General features: G+C 38.4%; 1 protein-coding gene across 3 annotated transcripts; it reads left to right on the forward strand.

The window, feature by feature from the left end:
* The first annotated feature begins 397 nt into the window (after nt 1-397).
* On the forward strand, nt 398-17,076 carry LOC114550098 (rho GTPase-activating protein 8). Of its 3 annotated transcripts, none has more exons than XM_028570617.1 (13): nt 398-620; nt 1,506-1,561; nt 5,161-5,313; nt 7,123-7,210; nt 8,242-8,373; nt 8,785-8,871; nt 8,949-9,047; nt 11,057-11,167; nt 11,269-11,342; nt 13,681-13,758; nt 15,313-15,441; nt 15,568-15,671; nt 16,339-17,076. In XM_028570617.1, exons 2-13 carry the CDS (start codon nt 1,522-1,524, stop codon nt 16,534-16,536), a joined length of 1,293 nt encoding a protein of 430 aa, XP_028426418.1. In that variant the 5' UTR covers nt 398-620; nt 1,506-1,521; the 3' UTR covers nt 16,537-17,076. The 3 variants fall into 3 exon arrangements, with proteins under 3 accessions (XP_028426418.1, XP_028426416.1, XP_028426415.1); XM_028570615.1 differs by having other exon boundaries at nt 398-602; XM_028570614.1 differs by having other exon boundaries at nt 398-485.
* Nucleotides 17,077-20,406: the final 3,330 nt, after the last annotated feature.

Consider the following 20,406-nt stretch of genomic DNA (forward strand, 5'->3'; position numbering starts at 1 on the left):
AAAGTTTATTTTTAATTTGCTTTTTTTTTATTTTAATTTTATTTTTTTAAGGTTTTTGTCGTTTATTTTAGTTTGTGACCTTATAAAATCACAAAAGACTGCAATTTTATCAAATAAGTATAATAGGTATACATAAGATATTAAGTATATAAATATATTTAAAAAAAGTATATATCTCGCCTCTTGTTAAAAAGAAACTATAACTTTTAGTACATTTTAAATGAGATACTTTTTACTTGAGTAGATTTTTATACCGGTAACTTAATTTGTACCTAAGTAAAAGTTCATCTAAGTAATAGTACTTTTACTTAAGTATACATTTTCTTGTACTCTTTCTAACTCTCAGTACTTCTTATTGTGAAACAACTGATTTTGTCATTCGGCGCTTTGAACTGCGCATGCGCAGTGAGACTTGCCAGCGGGACGGTTGTTTGAGGAAGTTTGTTTCGTTTCTTTCTATCTGTCGCTGCGGAGGATTCCTTAATGTGAGCGTGCTGCTTCATACCTTGTTATGAACCTTTTAAAACATCATGAAGCGTCTTAAGGTTTAGAAATTACATTTAACCTGTTTAGTTTAAGTCTGTTTCCCGCGTGTGTCGCAGGTGAGTGAGTCTGCGCAGGTGCGTTCACTGTCCTACAGTCTGTGTGTTGTTATCGTTATCCATAGGTGTATATAGCCTATCTGTGATTGTTAGCTAGTTGATGTTAAACTGCACCGTGTGACGTTATATTGTCTTTAAACTCTGTTTCCAGTTGGGTCAGTTCACCTCTGTTGTCTTTCTCTTTTAAAATATGGGCCTACTGTTTTAAAAAGTCGCTAATTAGCATTAATTATCATAAACTGTACACAGCACAGTGAAGAAATACTCGGTTCCTTCATTGAAAGTCTAGAGTATAAGTACTCATGATGCAGAAAGTAACTTTTACTCAAGTACTGGGCTTTGAGGCACTTATTAAGCCTTCTTTCCATTTTCTGTTGGTTAAATGTAGTGTCTTCAAAATGTGTGTAGCCTATTTTACAAATCTTAATAATAGATTGTGTGCTGTTTATCTTCCATAACATGTCTTCTTTCAGACTAGTGGAAAGAAAACATTTATTTTGCTACACTTTTGTGTCTGTAGATTTCTCCTAAATGCATCAAAAGTTGCTGTTAGACAGCCTAATGCCTACTTTGCATATTTGAAAAAGACATTTACACTTGAAATGCTAAAAAAAAATTCTCTTGTTTCCAAGAGTAAAAAGTCCAATATTTCTCTCTGAAATGTAGCGGAGTAGAAGTAGAAAGTGGCATGAAAAGAAAAGACTCAAGTAAAGTACAAGTACCTCAACATTTGGACTGGAGTACAGTACTGGAGTAAATGTACTTAGTTACATTCCACCACTCGACTGAACTCTAGCGGTATTAATTTCACTTTTCTTCCCCCTGACTGTCACTAATCTCCGTTTGTGAAGCGAACAGATGATTGATTGATTTATTAATTCACGTTTTTTCCTTCATAAATAGACTTTGAAACTCCGAAATGAGCTCAACATCAGATCTGGAGCAGCTGGCAGAAATAGGTGAGTTAAATAAGTCATAATCATGATAAAAAATGTATTTTCCTATATACAGGTATATTTGGTGCAGCATGAAAACATTGTAACTGACTCGGACACTACATGAAAAAACATTATATTAAGGGTTTAATTTAAATGATAGCTTGTTTCCAGTGTGACATGTTTTTCTACTTTTGCCTGGAGTTGGTTGGCAACACAGTGTTCCAGATTAGATTAGATTAGATTAGATTCAACTTTGTCATTCTGCAGAGTACAAAGACAACAAAATGCAGCTTGCGTCCAACCAGAAGTGCAAAAAAAGCAGAAAAGTGCAATGCAATATACAGGACAAGAAATATAGTGTAGTGTAGACAGTAGTATACAGTTGGTTAACAGAAGGTGGTTTAGAGTAATATAAATTATTACTAGTTAATGAAACCGATAACCAATATCATTAAGTCAAACTCAGTGGTGAGTGGAAACTGGAGCAGAGGGACAGATACAGAGCTGTAGCCGAGTCAGTGTAGACCACTTTTTAATTAACTAACTTTATCGGTTATCAGGCAAATAAAATGCTAATAAAGATCATCTGCAAACTGCCAGAAAACGGCCCGATGATCGGTCTATCCCTATAGTTGGCAACCCGGTGTTCCATATCGTTTTATGTCTATGGTCCCATATTTGCGATGTCTTTGATGTCAGGAAGCCATTTCTGTATATTGACGGATTGTGGAGCTATTAATCGGTCAGCATCTGTGAGACCAGCTGACAGAGGGTTAGGTCACAGCTAGTTTATATCTTTGACCTTCCATTTCCGGGATTCACAGAGCTAAAGGATCGTAGCCCCACCGAGGGGACAATAGATTTATAGTTATCATTATAGTTATTGTTGAGAATCAGAAAGGGCTTTATTGCCAAGTACTTTTTTTACACATACAAGGAATTTGTCATGGTGTTGTTGGTGCATGTCACACATTCTCTAAATAAAATGAGGATAAAAAAACAATATAAGTATAAACATATACACACAGTCTGTATTAATAAAGATAAAAATAGAATGTAAAATAAAATAATACATAAGGTACAGAGCCAGAGGTGGGGTGTGGAGAGAGTTCTTGGTGTTGACGGCCCTTTTAGTCATTATATCCACATATGATTATCAAAACTCTGTGTGTTAATATTTTGTGAAAGCACCAATAGTCAACCCTACAATATCAACATGGATGTATTTGGTCAAAAATATCGTGATATTTCATTTTCAATATATCGCACCAGCTCTACCTTGGACAGTCCCGCACCGTATTAAAAAAAAAGTACCCAATGAATTCTGATTGCATAAAGTGCAGTTTGGAGCTAGGAGTGCTTTCATTTTATGGAGTATATGGGGGGTGGAATAAGGTCTGTGTAGGGCTGCTCCCTCTTAGTGGATTAGTCGACTAATCTGTTGTTTTGGTCTTAGTCAACTTAGATTTCTTTAGTCCATTAGTCATGTTTGATGCTTTTGTGGTGCTTTAATTGACTCTTTGCGGAGAAACTCAGATTTACAGATCTGTCGATTAAATCAACTAATCGATTAGTCCATACGATTGAACGAGTGTTAGTTGACTTTCTTACAAAAGTTCGACCCAAAGTTAATATAGATTAGACTTTGAACTGAAGAGTTTCTGCTGTTTCACAGCATCTCCGTTTATATTCTCTCCTCTTTCACTTTGAATGAAGTTTCAGTGCGGAGAGTTTTTCTCCCCCTGCTGCCTCTCTGAACTAAATCGGGCCTTTTGTCAGGTCAGTCTGAGCAGATCATTTCCTCTCTGTTATCAGCGTGTTTATAAAAAACTCCCCTCAGCGCTGCAGAATAAACACTCACAGCAGAGAACGGATCAGCATGGCTGCTCTCCACCCCGGCCTCTGGCTAATCTGTGTTTACAGGAACAGTTAGAGCGAGCAGATAAGGTCATCATTTAGAAAATGGTAGGCGGTGTACAGGGGGGATTTGTCTCCTTTCCTCCAGAGTCATATATATATATATATATATATATATATATATATATATATATATATATATATATATATATATATATATATATATATATATATATATATAAAATGGTGTCAATTTTTTTAACTGCAAGATTAACGTTCTTTTTGGGCCTAACAAACTTTTGTAGTTTTTTTCACATGCTGTTGCAACAACTAGTAACGTTAGAAAAACTACAACACCACACCGGATCTAGCTAGACCGGAAACCCAACAACAGGCACGCCGCACACGCTGGTTTGGGCTCGCGAGCCGGCCAAAGAGTAGCAGGCTAACGTTACGTTTTGAGTGGATGGCGAGCGCCAGACGCCGAAATGGATGCCGATAAGATTCTGAATGGAAAGTTTACTTTTAAAAAGTTGCCAAATGGTAACATTGACAAGACCAAAGTGATGTGTGTGTTTTGTCGTTGTGAACTGAGCTATCATCGCAGCACGTCCAGTCAGAAATACCACTTGATGGCCGAGCACACAGCTGATGGCCGAGCGCACAGCTGATGGCCGAGCGCACAGCTGATGGCCGAGCGCACAGCTGATGGCCGAGCGCACAGCTGATGGCCGAGCGCACAGCTGATGGCCGAGCGCACAGCTGATGGCCGAGCGCACAGCTGATGGCCGAGCGCACAGCTGATGGCCAAGCGCACAGCTGATGGCCGAGCAGACAGCTGATGGCCGAGCGCACAGCTGATGCAAATTCTCCGTCCCCTTGTCAAAGCCAGGCGACAAAAGCCCAAAGCAAGCCGATCCACTTTTCCATGTTGATAAGAGCATTAAAATGAGAAAAAAAATCAAGGGACATTTGGAATAGATAAAAATGTGCGAGTTAACTATGACATTAATGAGATATATATATATATATATATATATATATATATTTAATCGCGATTAAATATATTTTAATTGTTTGACAGCACTAATAAATGCATACAGACATACTCACTACCACATATTACATAAAGGGAACATGCAAAACATACATACATACATACATACATACATACATACATACATACATACATACATACATACAAATCGCTATGCACAATAATTAAACCAGGTACAGATGCGTATTTCAGTGTTTCCAGAGTTGGGAGGTATATCTGGTATCATAATGTTTATCAGTAGTCTCTAGGGCCGGGACGATGTGCTTTTTGTTCAGATTCGTTTCTTTCACGAGGTGATGGGTGCCGATTTGATTTGTAATGCATATTTAATTTATTGTAATCTTAAAAGTAGTGTGATTTGATAATATAGAGCAGTGGTTCTCAAACTGTTTTCAATAATGTTCCTCCTTTTGAATTGTGTTTTTAAGCCAAGTGCAAGTAAGGCAACAATAGGTAACTCTAATAGTAACAAACACTTAAAAAAGGAGTAGAAAGAAGAACACGATAGAAGGAGGGAGTTAAGGCTGATAATTTACCAAAACTACTCGCCCTTTGTAGTCTCCTGTATATGCTGTACATATTAGACATTATTCCTAAGACATTGGTTCTTCATTCTTGTGTCTAAAACTTTCTGAATGTGATGAACGGAAGCCAAATTTCACCACAAAATGTTGAGGCGGCTTCTTTTCCCTTTCGGTTGTTCCAGAATTAGAGAAGGAGGAAGAGGAGGAAGAGGAGGAAGAGGAGGATCAGACATGTGTCACAGACGCTCCATCAGTTCCTCTCAGCAGCACGCTCGGCCCTGACTCTTCTCACCCGTATTATGACGTGGCTCGACACGGCATCATCCAGGTCTCCGGTCAGTATTTGAAGAAGATGTCAGACTTTTTAATTTGTTCATTTTAACATTTAAATACTGAACTCTAAAGACAAAGGCAGGCAGACACAGTCAGAGACTTGCTGGTGAAGATAGTGGAGCATTTAGCAGCTAATAAAGAGACAGGTATTCACCAGACCAGGGGTTGATGCATAGACTGTATAAGTGAAACACTATGGCGGCATTCAGCCCTGACAAAAACGTAGAAACAGATGTGGCTGGCACCATGTTTTTTAACACTGAAACGGGGGTGCGTTGAACACCCTGGCTGTGTCTCATACTTCCAACAGTACACTGCTAATGTGCACTGACCACTTACCGCCGCAGTGCCCACTTTCAATGGTTAGTTTTGTCCCAAAAGGAACACTTGCTGTATGTTAAAACACTTACCGGAAATGACGACTGTAACGAACGCAATACATGGCAGCAGCTGATTGGACGAACGAGTCACGTGGGTCTGGCTGCTCCCGAATTTCAAAACCGACCATCAGTGGCAGCCTGTTCGGAATATGATCTCATATTTTATGAAAATGGTTCATCGAAACGTGTTTCTGAAAACATTTTAAGCGAGAAACAGGCCATACAGTCTGTTTTTTGTTTTTTTTTATCGACAAAGGTCAGTTTAAAAGATTTTAGTCCGATTTTGAGAGGTGCCGAGCTATACTATATATATCTATACTATATACTTAAAATTATTTGAAGTGTGCAAGTAGGCGGTTTGCCCATGTTGTGTGTGATTGGGAAACCCAACAACAGGCACGCCACACACACTGGTTTGGGCTCGCGAGCCGGCCAAAGAGTAGCAGGCTAACGTTACGTTTTGAGTGGATGGCGAGCGCCAGACGCCGAAATGGATGAAAGTTTACTTTTAAAAAGTTGCCAAATGGTAACATTGGCAAGACCAAAGTGATGTTTGTTTTGTCGTTGTGAACTGAGCTATCATCGCAGCACGTCCAGTCTGAAATACCACTTGATGGCCGAGCGCACAGCTGATGGCCGAGCTCACAGCTGATGGCCGAGCACACAGCTGATGGCCGAGCACACAGCTGATGGCCGAGCACACAGCTGATGGCCGAGAGCACAGCTGATGGCCGAGCGCACAGCTGATGGCCGAGCTCACAGCTGATGGCCGAGCACGCAGCTGATGGCCGAGCACGCAGCTGATGGCCGAGAGCGCAGCTGATGGCCGAGAGCGCAGCTGATGGCCGAGCGCACAGCTGATGGCCGAGCTCACAGCTGATGGCCGAGCACACAGCTGATGGCCGAGCACACAGCTGATGGCCGAGCTCACAGCTGATGGCCGAGCTCACAGCTGATGGCCGAGCGCACAGCTGATGGCCGAGAGCACAGCTGATGGCCGAGCGCACAGCTGATGGCCGCGCTCACAGCTGATGCCAATTCTCCGTCCCCTCGTCAAAGACAGGCGACAAAAGCCCAAAGCAAGCCGATCCACTTTTCCATGTTGATAAGAGCATTAAAATAAGAAAAAAATAATAGGACAAAAAGAAATCAAGGGACATTTAGAATAGATAAAAATGTGCAATTAATTGCAAGTTAACTATGCACATTAATGCGATTAATCGCGATTAAATATTTTAATCGTTTGACAGCACTAGTTAAAATGGATTGTTTTTAAATTGGTATCCAAAGATGTATTGTTTAAAAAAAACTGGTATCAAACTCCCAGCAGTGGTATCTGTACACGCATGAAAAATGTTTGACCATTATACCCAGCCGTACTAATCGGCACGTCCAACCTAGAAACCTCTAAAACTTGTGTTTCCTCTGCAGGTGATGACCGGTACGGCAGGAAGTTGATCATCTTCAGCAGCTGCTGTTTGCCACCGTCACACCAGCTGAACCACCGCCGCCTGCTAGAGTATGTCCACCATAAAGCTCTATTCACTTATTTTCTTGTAACTAATTCATGTAAATGTCCCGTCCCCTTCCTCTGTCTCTGTGTTGGCGTTCTAACCTCTGGTGGATTTGTGAGGACTATGGTTAACTGCTCCTCAAATCTCTGCAGGGTAAATCCAGACTGCTAGCTAGACTATCTGTCCAATCTGAGTTTTCTGTTGTATGACTAAAACTACTTTTAAACGTCACACATGTTCCACCAGAACAAGTTCCTTCTAGGGCTGCACGATACAAGGAAACTATGCGATACGCGATAACGTTGTTGAATAAAGCAAGCATTAGCCACTGCTAATGCTTGCTCTTAGGGGAATCACTGAAATTGTTGGGGCTTTGTAAATTATAGTGTGGTCTAGACCTACTCTGTAAAGTGTCTCGCGATATCTCTTGTTATGATTTGATACTATAAACAAAATTAAATTGAACATCGCGATAGCATTGTTGAATATCGCAATAACATTGTTGAAAATCGCAATAACAATATTACTTGTGATAAATTAACATATTACAATTTACTCAGTTCTGCCTTTCTGTTGCTTTCAGTATTCTTGTAAAATACAAAAAATTACTAACAATCTTTTATTGAACAAATTGAACATTTGAATTGACAATAACAGGCACCACTAAAAAAGAACTACAGTTACACTTTAAAGTGCAGTTGTCTGATATTTTCTTTCAACTAACATAAAAAAATCTTGTAGTGTTTACTGCGATATGTCGCAACCTTTCGCGATGTGTATATATTGCGCCAGTTGATATCGCGATAACGATAAAACGATATATTGTGCAGCCCTAGTTCCTTCCCGAGGCTATTTTGCAGCAGCACCGTGGCTCCGTCCGGAGCTTAACGCTGCCAAAGATGATTGTGATTGGTTTAAAGACATGCAGAGCATTTTTTTTCCTCCCATCTAGGAATGCTGTGTGGATTAGCCAGAGGAAGGTCTTGCAATGTGAGACTATTCAGTTGTTAGTTGACGCTTGATTTTCCCTCTGCAGGTATCTGAAGTTCACATTGGACCAGTATGTGGAGATGGACTACATACTGGTTTACTTCCATTACGGTCTGAGGAGCAGCAACAAGCCGTCCCTGAAATGGTTACGAGAAGCGTACAGCGAGTTCGACAGGAAGTACGTTCAGTCCAGACACAGCGGTTGTGGCGAGAAGGGATACAGCTACGCCCGGAAGCTACGCAACATGACACAATATATAATCTAATATAATTTTAATACTTTCACCCAGTTGGAGACAAAGGAACACATCCCACACTCTGCTCTTGCTCTAGTATCACCATTTATTTACAAAAAGATGGATAGATATAGATGGATAGAGAGATGGATGGATAGATGAATTGATAGGTGGACAGATAAATTGATAGATAGATGGATTAAGTCATCCCCGCAGAGAAATTCAAAAATCCATCAGCTCACACATATTTACATACACAACATAGTTTCCTATAATAATGCAAATTTAATTCATAAAGGTGTGTGTGTTTGTGTGTGTGTGTGTGTCTGTCTGTCTGTGTCTGTGTCCTACAGATACAAGAAGAACCTGAAAACTCTGTTCGTCGTTCATCCGACAAACTTCATCAGAATCGTGTGGAACATTTTCAAACCTCTGATCAGGTAAAAACTAGTCCAATCTCGCCAGCTTGGAAGTCAAACTTCAGTCTTCAGTCTCATCAAAGTTTCTTCTTCTTTAGTCACAAGTTTGGAAAGAAGCTGACGTACGTGAACTACCTGAGTGAGCTCGGGGAACACCTGAACTACGAGCAGCTCATCATCCCTCCCGATGTTCTCAGGTAACAAACCTGCCACAGATCAGTTAACTAAGGGTGCTCCGATCAGGATTTTTGGGGCTTTATCACCAATTGCTGGAAGCCGTTATCGGTCGATACCGATCACCGGGTCTATTTGAAGCCTTCTATTTATCATGTCATATATTTATCTTATATTAATTTTAATATTCTTAACAGCAATGTATAAGTATTAAAATTAACAGAAGATAATATATTGTGAATTGTCAACGGTTTACTTTTATTGACAGGAAACATTCCACTTCCTCTGTTAGAAACACACCTTAAATAGCTCAGAACTTAACATATAAAGCCTTATTTCGGAAACAATGACAAAAAAAAACTGTCTGTGTATTCTTCAATGTGTCTTTAGTGTGTTCCGAGGCACTTTTTTTTTACCAACTCGGCGAGACCGATCAATTCTCACAAGTAGCGCATCATCTGATCGGCCTTTATGGAGACCACCGATCAAACTATTTGAAGCCTTTATCGGCCGATAACGATTGATGACCGATCAATCGGAGCAACTTACATTTAAAATCAATCAGCGTTAAGATTCTGCTTTGTTATCCAGATAAAAAAGAAGAACAATGACATCAGACGCAGCACGCTGTTGCACTAAAGTTAGGGAGGTTATAGAGGAAGTCAGCATTTTCCCTTTTATTTCAAAATGTTTTTGTAATAGCAGCCGTAACATTAATGAGCATAAGACTAATTAGGTCTAACACCTCCCTCTCCCTCCAGTGACTTGCTCCATCACTGGTCTCCATGTTGTAGGCTAGTCAAGTTATTAATGTTACTGTCTGTGTCTCGGGCTTACTCCCACCGGAGCATAATTGTGACAAATGTCGATGTAGATCAGGGGGGTCAAACTCAACTTCCCAGAGGGCCACACTGGAAAAAGAGAATCACACCAAGGGCCAGACATGTAGAGTTTATTGACATGCTTTTATTTAAGAGAAAAAGTCAAATATCTGTTACTGTATTATTGCATGTCTCACATACAGTAGTCTTCTCACTTGCAGTTTGGTCGACATAAAGCCCCAAAAAAGTCTGGAAAAAAAAAAAGTTTCTTAGCCGTCATAGAAAAGAATTGCCAAAAAAGGAAGGGCAGCATAGAAAAAAGCACCCCAAAAAAAATCTAAATGTGCAAGGGGCCGGTTTTTGGCCCACGGGCCTTGAGTTTGACACATATGATGTAGATTGACGTAAAAGTCGCATCAAATCCGATTGGTTGTTAACACTGCAGCCACATTAAAAGAAATCCGACCTGGGTCTGATTCAGGACCACATATGGAAGTGGAGTTAGTCCGAGACACACACTAATAGTAACATTAATAACTTGACTAACCTACAACATGGAGAACAGTGATTAGTGTAATGCTCATTAATGTTAGGGCTGCTATTACACAAACATTTTGAAATAAAAGGGAAAATGCTTACTTCCTCCATAAACTATAAATATAAATATAAATAAATAAGAGTTTTATTTTAAACCGTTTAAAATCCACGGAAAATTCTGTGTTTACAGATGTTACTATTGTAACGTGAGGGTTTCGGTATGTGGTGGTGGATCACTCTTTATAAGAATAAACAGCAGGATGGAGACGGATAACTTTCTCAAGCAGTACTTTACTGAACACTACTCACAACAACCACACTTCCTTGTTCAGACCTTTCATTTGACTCTATGTGAAGCGAGAACTTAGTCTGAGGTAAATGTGATGGAATCAGAGAGGCAGATTCAACAGAATATCCTGACTGTGTTAAATATGTAACTAATAATTGTGTAACATAAATATGTAAATGGTTAACTGACTAAACATTGTAAATACATTTCTAGTAAATTAACTCAGCGTGCTGTGTCTGATGTCATTGTTCTTTCTTTGTTATCTGGATAACAAAGCAGAATCTTAACGCTGATTTGATTTTAAATGTAAGGGTGCTGCGATTGATCGGTCACCGATCGTTATCGGCCGATAAATCATCAAAGTAGTTTGTGTCGTCTCTTTCAGACACGATGAAAAGCTACGAGCCGCTCAGAAAGGCGAACCCCCTCCCTCGGTGAAGACCCCTCCAGCCCGACCGCCCCTGCCCACGCAGCAGTTCGGAGTCAGTCTGCAGTAGTGAGTGACTTAAATAAACTACACATCATTTAAACAGTCTGTGCTTCTTTCAGTCGATCAATTAAACCTGTTTTTTTTTTTTTTTTTTTTTTTTTTGACAGCATTCGAGAGAAGAATAGGGAGGTGATGATCCCGCCTGTGATCGCACAGACTGTGACTTATCTGAAGGAGAAAGGTGAGTGATGATGACCTAATAATGCAGACCCAAAGGGAATCTGTGTTTTTTTTTTTCTTATGTTTTCAGCGGTGATCCAGAAAGAAAATGTGGGGAATTTAGCTGACTGTGTTTCTGCTTGAAGGGGAGATGTGTTAACATTCAGAGTTTTATTTTAAACCTTTTAAAATCTGCGGAAAATTCTGTGTTTACAGATGTTACTATTGTAACGTGAGGGTTTTGGTATGTGGTGGTGGATCACTCTTTATAAGAATAAACAGCAGGATGGAGACGGATAACTTTCTCAAGCAGTACTTTACTGATCTCTACTCGCAACAACCACACTTCCTTGTTCAGACCTTTCACATGACTCCACTAACCAATCAGAAGCGAGAACTTAGACTGAGGTAAACGTGATGGAATCAGAGAGGCAGATTCAACAGAATATCCTGACTGTTAAATATGTAAACATGTAAATATGTAACTAATAAGTGTGTAACATAAATATGTAAATGGTTAACTGACTAAACATTGTAAATACATTTCTAGTAAATTAACTAAAATATAAATTATATTAAATTCTGTGCCTTACAACTTTCAAATATGAATTAACTCTAATTAACTAAACCTTACACTATGTTAATCTGCTTGTCTTTGTTTTATATCCCATTTTTGGGTTTTGAAATGTTTGAAAAAGGTCACTTTTGACTCTGAGAAACTGTGATGGTGTATTTTATAAACCAAACCAATGAACAGAGAAGATTATCAGTTCAATAATCGATGATGATTAATCATTAGTTGAATACCAAATACCATTCTCAATTTGTAACATTTTATAGTTTTAACCGAATATTCTCTGTCCAGCTCAGCTAAAGACAAAGAATCTGCAGCGTGTGTTATCGTGTCGATCACTACCGAGCCTGTTTGTAACCAGTAGGCCTTGGACAACCTGATCTTCACCTGTTTAACTGACTTTACCAGATAGTATGCAACTGTCCAGACATGTTAGCCTCGCATTGCCAGACCCTCCTCCACAGCGCACAGCATGCTACTCTGGTTTACTGGCATTTCTATAAACCAATCGCAATCCTCTTGGGCGGGGCTAAGCTCCGGACGGAGCCACGATGCCTCTGCTGAATAGTCTCAGGAAGGAACTTGTTTTGGTGGAACATGTGTACGTTCAAAAGTAGTTTTAGTCGTGCAACAGAAAACTCAGATTGGACAGATAGTCTAGCTAGCTGTCTGGATTTACCCTGCAGAGATCTTAGGAGCAGTTAACCATAGTCCTCACAAATCAGTCGGAGGTTAGAACACCAACACAGAGACAGAGGAAGGGGACGGGACATCCGGATGAATTTTCTGGCTGCACCTGAACAATCCTGGAAGTGGAACGTCGTGGATATAGACTACAGATGTGTAAACTCACCAAAGACACTTGCCTTGTTCAAAGAGTCCTGTCCCATCCCATCCCCCAAGCATTTTAAGACATTTCTAAAACTACAGTTGCAGTGGGCAGCTCAGTTGTATAACTTAAACGTAACTTTAGTCGTGTCTTAAAATCTCTAGTTGGCTTTTAGCACTGACTTCATGTATTGCCCTATGGACCTTTTTCACGGCAGACATTTTGACTCATAGTAGGAAAAGCACAGCTGAAATAACCATAACGATGGCTCAATTCCATCAAGTGTCCCAGTAAGCTATTTCAGTGAGTCACCATGCACAATACAGGGGTCTCTCCTAAGTGGAATGCAGCCATCAGTAATGGTTTAATACCATGGTCTCTCCTAAGTGGAATGCAGCCATCATTAATGGTTTAATACCAGGGTCTCTCCTAAGTGGAATGCAGCCATCATTAATGGTTTAATACCAGGGTCTCTCCTAAGTGGAATGCAGCCATCAGTAATGGTTTGGAATACACCTGTTTTTCCTACTAGGACATGTCAACATGTCTGCCGTGAAAAAGATCTATTCACTCTGTCTTATAGCGTTTAAAAAAAACTCTCCCTAAATTGCACAAATTCCCCCAATTCTCTCCAAGAACACACAGAAGACATGTTCCCTAATTGTAGCAAAGGTAAAGAAATATGTTTGAAACACACATCATGTGAAGTCACGAGTCATTTGAAGACGTTAGCTTGAACTTGAACTTGATTTCCGGCATTTTGGGGACTAAATTGTTAATCAAACATAAAGCATGATTGATGGTTTGATTGCAGGTATTATTCAGAGTAACAGCCTGTTTCACCAGCAGTTACAAACACTTTTAACACTGTGTAACTTTGGGCTTTCTCAGAAAGGTGAAATCCAATCACCCACCCTGTAGATGTTGTGTTAAGATGTGTCTGTGTGTCTGTTTGAGGTCTGATGACCGAGGGCATCTTCAGACGTTCGGCTCGAGTTCAGCTCATCAAGGACGTTCAGAAACTCTATAACCTGGGTGAGTGGGGTCTCCCTTTCTGAGTGGCAGGGGCCTTTTTATCTCTCCGTAACAGGAAAGGAAGATCAATATACAGGTACGCGTGTGCTGCAGATAGCATCGACTTCATTAGTCTTCATTTTCACTCTGGAGTAGGGCTGGGTACCGAATTCAATACTTATTAGGCATTGACTGAACTGCCATCTTAGTATGGAAAAATGCCTCGTCATTCAACACCCAACTTCACTACCTAAGGAGTAAATCTCATCAGCGTCGGTGAGCCAATCAGCACGCAGCATGCTTTTTACCAAGTTCTAATAATGTTGGTTATTGGCTGTCTAATATTACACGTTACACAGAGATGGAGCTGAAATTTAAATAAATATATTTGTGCCTTTTTAATGTGTAATGTTATTTCTTTTTGTTCAAATTGATTTTATAAAATTGGCTGGTGTTAAACTCTGTCGATTTCCAAGGCTCGAGTGATGGGCGGTTGCTCAGTTAGATTTTCAATCACATATCCAAAAACCCTCCGGTCAATCTCACAGAAGCTGCCGGTTTGCTTTTACTGTTGCCATTTTTTAGACGTTTTTTGCGCTTGCCATTCTGTGACACCAAGTCTCTTGGCTGCTTTGCAGGCTAACTTAAAATAAATATATTAGTAAAGTAATAATACTTTTATTTGGCCATCTTTGAGCCCCTCTTCTTGAATAGCCTATATTAGACTGCTAAAAGAATTAAAAGTACAGTGGCAGGTCTAGGGGAGCCAGGGGTGGCACCTCCAATCCATTGGGCTGACAATCCTAAAAAATTAGATTTCCATTGGATCAGAGTTGTGTCACTTGGCTGTCTGTTCTGTTAATCGCTGCCTTCCCACTTGGTAAATTGATATAACCTCTCAAACTATGAGGGTTTTGCATGCTTGTTACTGTTTTACTTTTTAACTATCTGCCTTGGGACAATAGATGAAAATGAGCTATGGTGCTAACTCTAGCATATGTACATTGTGTACTTGTACTGATGTCCATTAATATGCACTGTCCCTATCTAAATAAACAATTAAATAGATATATACTTTAAACACACTGTGTACTTTGTTGACATTTTGAGGTCGGTTTAAAGTAGAAACATATTGAACTCACTGTAGAGCACACAAGAAATAAATTGTGTATTGCACTTTATTTCTGTTCTGTTTCCTATTATCTGAAAACTGTGTACAGCAATTTGTTTATTTGGAGTTGGTGTGTTGGTGTTTTAAGACCCCAAAATGTACCTTCCAGGCAGCGCTGCCTGGAAGGCACTAAGGTTGGGCAATGGTTAGGGTTTGGGTTAGCTGCCTTGAAGTCGATGTTGGGGGAATAAAACACCATTGAGCATTGAAGTTTGAGGCAATACAGTTTGGTGTTTTAAGCCCCCAACGTCGTCTTCCAGGCAGTGCTACCTGGAAGGCACTAGGATTAGGCAAGGGTTGGGGTTAGCTGCCTTGAAGTCGACGTTGGGGGATTAAAACACCATTGAGCGTTGAAGTTTGAGGCAATAAAGTCAATAAAGTGTCTTTGTGTTATTTGTATTCAGGTAAACCAGTAAACTTTGAGGAGTTTGGAGACGTCCACATTCCTGCTGTGATCCTGAAGACGTTTCTCCGAGAGCTGCCTGAACCTCTGCTCACATTCAGAGTCTACAACCAGGTCCAGGACTTCCTCAGTGAGTACAAGCACTTTCTCATAAGACGCATTTTATTTGATTGATTTCCAAGCCCAGAAAACCCACCTGTCTCTGCGGCACAGAAGAGTGTTTGTTAATGTCTGAACTCTGTTTCCTGTCTGTCAGACGTGGAGAGCAGTCTGAGGATCACCAGGTGTAAACAGGTGGTTGAAAGTCTTCCCGAACATAACTTCATCGTAGCAAAGTACCTGCTGAGTTTCCTCCACATGGTAAGTCTAATTTACAGTATCTCACAAAAGTCAGTCCACCCCTATGTTAAATTCCCATAGATGCAGGCAGATGTTTATTTTTAAAGGCCAGTTATTTCATGGATCCAGGATACTATACATCCTGATAAAGTTCCCTTGGCCTTTGGAATTAAAATAGCCCCCCCCCACATCATCACATACCCTTCACCATACCCCCACATCATCACATACCCTTCACCATACCTAGAGATTGGCATCCATAAAATCATATCTCAATGCAAATCAAACCAGCTATTAGGCTAACTGACATAACACCATGCCAATCTCATGGGGGTGTTGTCTTGACCAACTGTTACTCTGCTCGTTTGAAAGCCATGATGTCTCTCTCTCTCTCTCATGGGTGGGCCAAATTCTCTGGGCGGGCAAAGCAGAGAAAGGGGAGGTAACCTTTCCCCTTATGACCTCATAAGGAGAAGATTCCTGATTGGTCCATCTGAGCTTTCATTTTCTCAAAGGCAGAGCAGGATACCCAGGGCTCGGTTTACATTTATCACCATTTCTAGCCACTGGGGGGCCATAGGCAGGTTGGGGGGGAACTCGTATTAATGTTAAAAAACCTCATAAAGTGACATTTTCATGTCATGGGACCTTTTTTAATTCATTAAATCCTGTGTTTTCCCCCCTTCAGGTGTCTCAGCAGAGCATCGTGAACAAGATGAGTGCGTCTAACCTGGCCTGCGTGTTCGGGGTGAACCTGGTTTGGCCTCGGCACGGCTCCATCTCTCTGAGCGCTCTGACGCCCATCAACATCTTCACCGACATCCTCATCGAACATTTCCACACCGTGTTCGGCTCCCGCTGCCCACCTGCGCAGGTAACGCCCTGAAGCCTGCAGATCAACGCTACGCCCGGCTCCTCATGGCACTCATCCTCGGGAAACTTCTCTTTTCTCTCCATCTTTTCGCTGGTTTATCGGACTGTACAACACTCTGGCCCAAAATGAAATACCTCAACAACTACAGACGTTAGAAATTAGTGACTATTTGTTGTCTCCAGAGGATGATTCCTAAGGACTCTGGACGTTTCCTCTGATGCTGCCCATCTGAACTGATTTCTAGACACGACAAAACAAATCTAGAATTCTGATTTTCACGAAAGTGACAAACATTCCTGCCCCCCAGAGGATGAACCTTCATGTTGTACGCCCTATTTTTGGCAGTTTTCCTCTAAGATATTTGAGCTTGTGACACTACAATGATATCTACAGCAACAGTTTACTTCACACACTGTTTGGCCTTCTACATACTTGTTACCTGAACTTTTCGTTATATACTATACTACTATACTATTTGTTTATGTTTTGTACCATGAGCTTACTGTACCTGGTGATCACTTTGTATTATAAACTTATCCAAGGACAACTGAGGGTCATTGAGTTCTTCTTTTATTCATCCAATGACTTTTTTAAACATTTTCCGACATACTACACTGACTTTTTCTTACTTTTTTCAAAATATTTTACTATGACTTTTTTTAAACTTTTTTGACATACTATACTATGACTTTTTATGACATTTTCAACATACTTTTTTCGACATACTATGACTTTTTTAAATTATTTTTCCACATACTATACTATGACTTTTTATGACTTTTTTTTTGACATACTATACTATGACTTTGTTTACTCTTTTCCAACATGCTATACTATGACATTTTTCGACATACTTTACTATGAGTTTTTTGTCTTACTACAGTGACTTTTTATGACATTTTCAATATACCAAACTATGACCTTTTTATGTGTTTTAATGTTTGTAGGGAAACACTTATTTGCAACACCAACAACTGTAAATTATGTTAAAAAAAAGTAAAAAAATATGTTTAAAAAAGTCATGGTATAACATGTCGAAAAAAATGGATTAAGACATAGTATAGTATGTTAAAAGAAAAAAAGTAATAAGTCATAGTATAGCATGTCTAAAAAAGACATGACTTTTTTCGACATGCTATAGTAAGAGATTTCTTTTTTTAATTTCCAACATACTATACTATGACATTTTCTCAACATACTATCCTATACTTTTTTACTATTTTTCAACATACTATACTATGACTTCTTTTTTTTTGACATACTATACTATGGCTTTTGTTTTAAATTCTGCAGCTATACTATGACTTTTTGTGACATAAAACACATCGTTTTCAATCTCTACCTCCTCTGTGAAGACCCTGTTTGCTTCTGCTGCTCCCTCCTTTGTTATGTACATCATTATTTAATATAACATACAAAACAGACAGACTTGGAGTGGTGTAATACAACATTGAAATACATAGCAAACATATATGCTATACATGGTAACCATTTCAACATACTATACTATGACTTTTTTTACATACTATACTATGACTTTTTTAAATTATTTTTCGACATGCTATACTATGACTTTTTTTAATTATGTTTTGACATACTATACTATGAATTTTTTTTATTATTTTTCGACATGCTATACTATGACTTTTTAAAATTATTTTCAACATGCTATACTATGACCTTTTTTATTATTTTTCGACATACTATACTATGACTGTTTTTTTGACATACTATACTATGATTTTTTTTTATTATACATACTATACTATGACTTTTTTTATTTTTTTCAACATACTATACTATGACTTTTTTTATTTTTTTCGACATACTATACTATGACTTTTTTTATTTTTTTCGACATACTATACTATGACTTTTTATGACATTTTCAACATACTATACTATGACCTTTTTTCGTGACTTTTTCCAACCTTTTGGCACCCAAATTGCAACACAACAAAATAGTAAATGAATGAAACCATAAACAACACATTTCAAAAGTTGCCATTTGAATCTGGTATAGTAGGTAACCCCAGTTCTCCAGCAGGATGGCCTGGGTTTCATGTTTGTAGGGAAACACCATCACCTGTCCACAAGATGCTTTGTTTTAAAAGTCCAAAAGAGAAGAAAGTCCACCCACAAAGATACATACAGGAAATACATACAGGAAATACAGTTGTGTCTACAGTGATAGAAGGTGTAAGAACATTGTTGAAGCTATGATGTAATACCTCTATTAAAAACATTAAAAAAGTGTGTTCACTTCACTGCCGTTAGCCACCTGTATGGTTAACATGTACAGCATATATGTTTGCTATGTATTTCAATGTTGTATTACACCACTCCAAGTCTGTCTGTTATGTTAAATAATGGTATACATAACAAAGGAGGGAGCAGCAGAAGCAAACAGGGTCTTCACAGAGGAGGTGGAGATTGAAAACCATATGATAAACCATATGATCCAGCAGGTCAGCAAAGGCTCCCTCGTCTTGTGTACTTATACACAGTGGTAGAAGGACTAATATTCTTTGGCTCGTGATTGGTTGAAGGCTCCTATGACACACCACCATCTCTAATGCTGTATGCCTGAAGCGACAGATTTGGAGAGAGCTATAGCCTTCAATAATAAAACAGTCGGGTAGTTCTTTGACAAAGTAACTAAAGTGGCAGACTGGTCACTGAATGATTTCACTGTATTTTATAATGTCATGTTATTCATGTTTTCATTGTAAGAGATGCATTCTTATCATTTGAATTGAAAGAAGAAATACTGAAATAAATGGAAGATGTTTTCATTGTGCTTTTGTGACATTTTTCCATGACCTGACGAGAACAGAAGTAGTATGTCATAATAAAGTTATAGTGTAGTATGTTGAATGAAGTCCATAAGTCATATGCCGATTTTTTTTTGGTATGGTATAGTATGTAGAATTGTTTTGTTAAAATGTAAAAAATGTCAAAAAAAAAGTTTGTCAAAAAAATAAAACTAAAAAGTCATAGTATAGTATGTCGAAAAAAAGTCATAGTAGGTTGAAAAAAAAGTCATAGTATAGTAAGTAGAATTAAAAAAAGCCATATTATAGTATGTCGAAAAAAAGTCATAGTATAGTATGTCGAAAAAAAAGTAATATTATAGTATGTTGAAAAAAAAGTCATAGTATAGTATGAAGAATTAAAAAAAGCCATAGTATAGTATGTCGAAAAATAATTAAAAAAAGCCATATTATAGTATGTCGAAAAAAAGTCATAGTATAGTATGTCGAAAAAAAGTAATATTATAGTATGTTGAAAAAAAAGTCATAGTATAATATGTAGAATAAAAAAGCCATAGTATAGTATGTCGAAAAAAGTCATAATATAGTATGTCGAAAAAAGTTGTCGAAAAATAATTAAAAAAAAATCATAGTATAGTATGTAGAATAAAAAAAAGCCATAGTATAGTATATTGAAAGAAGCCATAGTATAGTATGTCGAAAAATAATTAAAAAAAAACATTGTATAGTATGTCGAAAAATAATTTAAAAAAGTTGTAGTATAGTATGTAGAATTTAAAAAAGCCATAGTATAGTATGTCGAAAAATAATTAAAAAAGCCATAGTATAGTATGTCGAAAAATAATTAAAAAAAGTCATAGTATAGTATGTCGAAAAATAATTAAAAAAAGTCATAGTATAATATGTCGAAAAATAATTTAAAAAAGTCATAGTATAATATGTTGAATAAAAAAAAGCCATAGTATAGTATGTAGAAAAAAGTCATAGTATAGTTTGTCGAAAAATAATAAAAAAAAAAGCCATAGTATAGTATGTCGAAAGAAAGTCATAGTATAGTATGTTGAAAAAAAGCCATAGTATAGTATGTCGAAAAATCATTTTAAAAAGC

The sequence above is a fragment of the Perca flavescens genome, chromosome 23, assembly GCF_004354835.1.
Source record: "Perca flavescens isolate YP-PL-M2 chromosome 23, PFLA_1.0, whole genome shotgun sequence".
Classification (NCBI taxonomy): domain Eukaryota; kingdom Metazoa; phylum Chordata; class Actinopteri; order Perciformes; family Percidae; genus Perca; species Perca flavescens.

Coding starts and splice junctions, on each gene's coding strand:
- LOC114550098 (XM_028570617.1), top strand. CDS start 1,522: ATGAGCTCAACATCAGATCTGGAGCAGCTGGCAGAAATAG. Junction 9,048..11,056: donor ATCCCTCCCGATGTTCTCAG/GTAACAAACCTG, acceptor CGTCTCTTTCAG/ACACGATGAAAAGCTACGAG. Junction 11,343..13,680: donor GACTTATCTGAAGGAGAAAG/GTGAGTGATGAT, acceptor TGTCTGTTTGAG/GTCTGATGACCGAGGGCATC.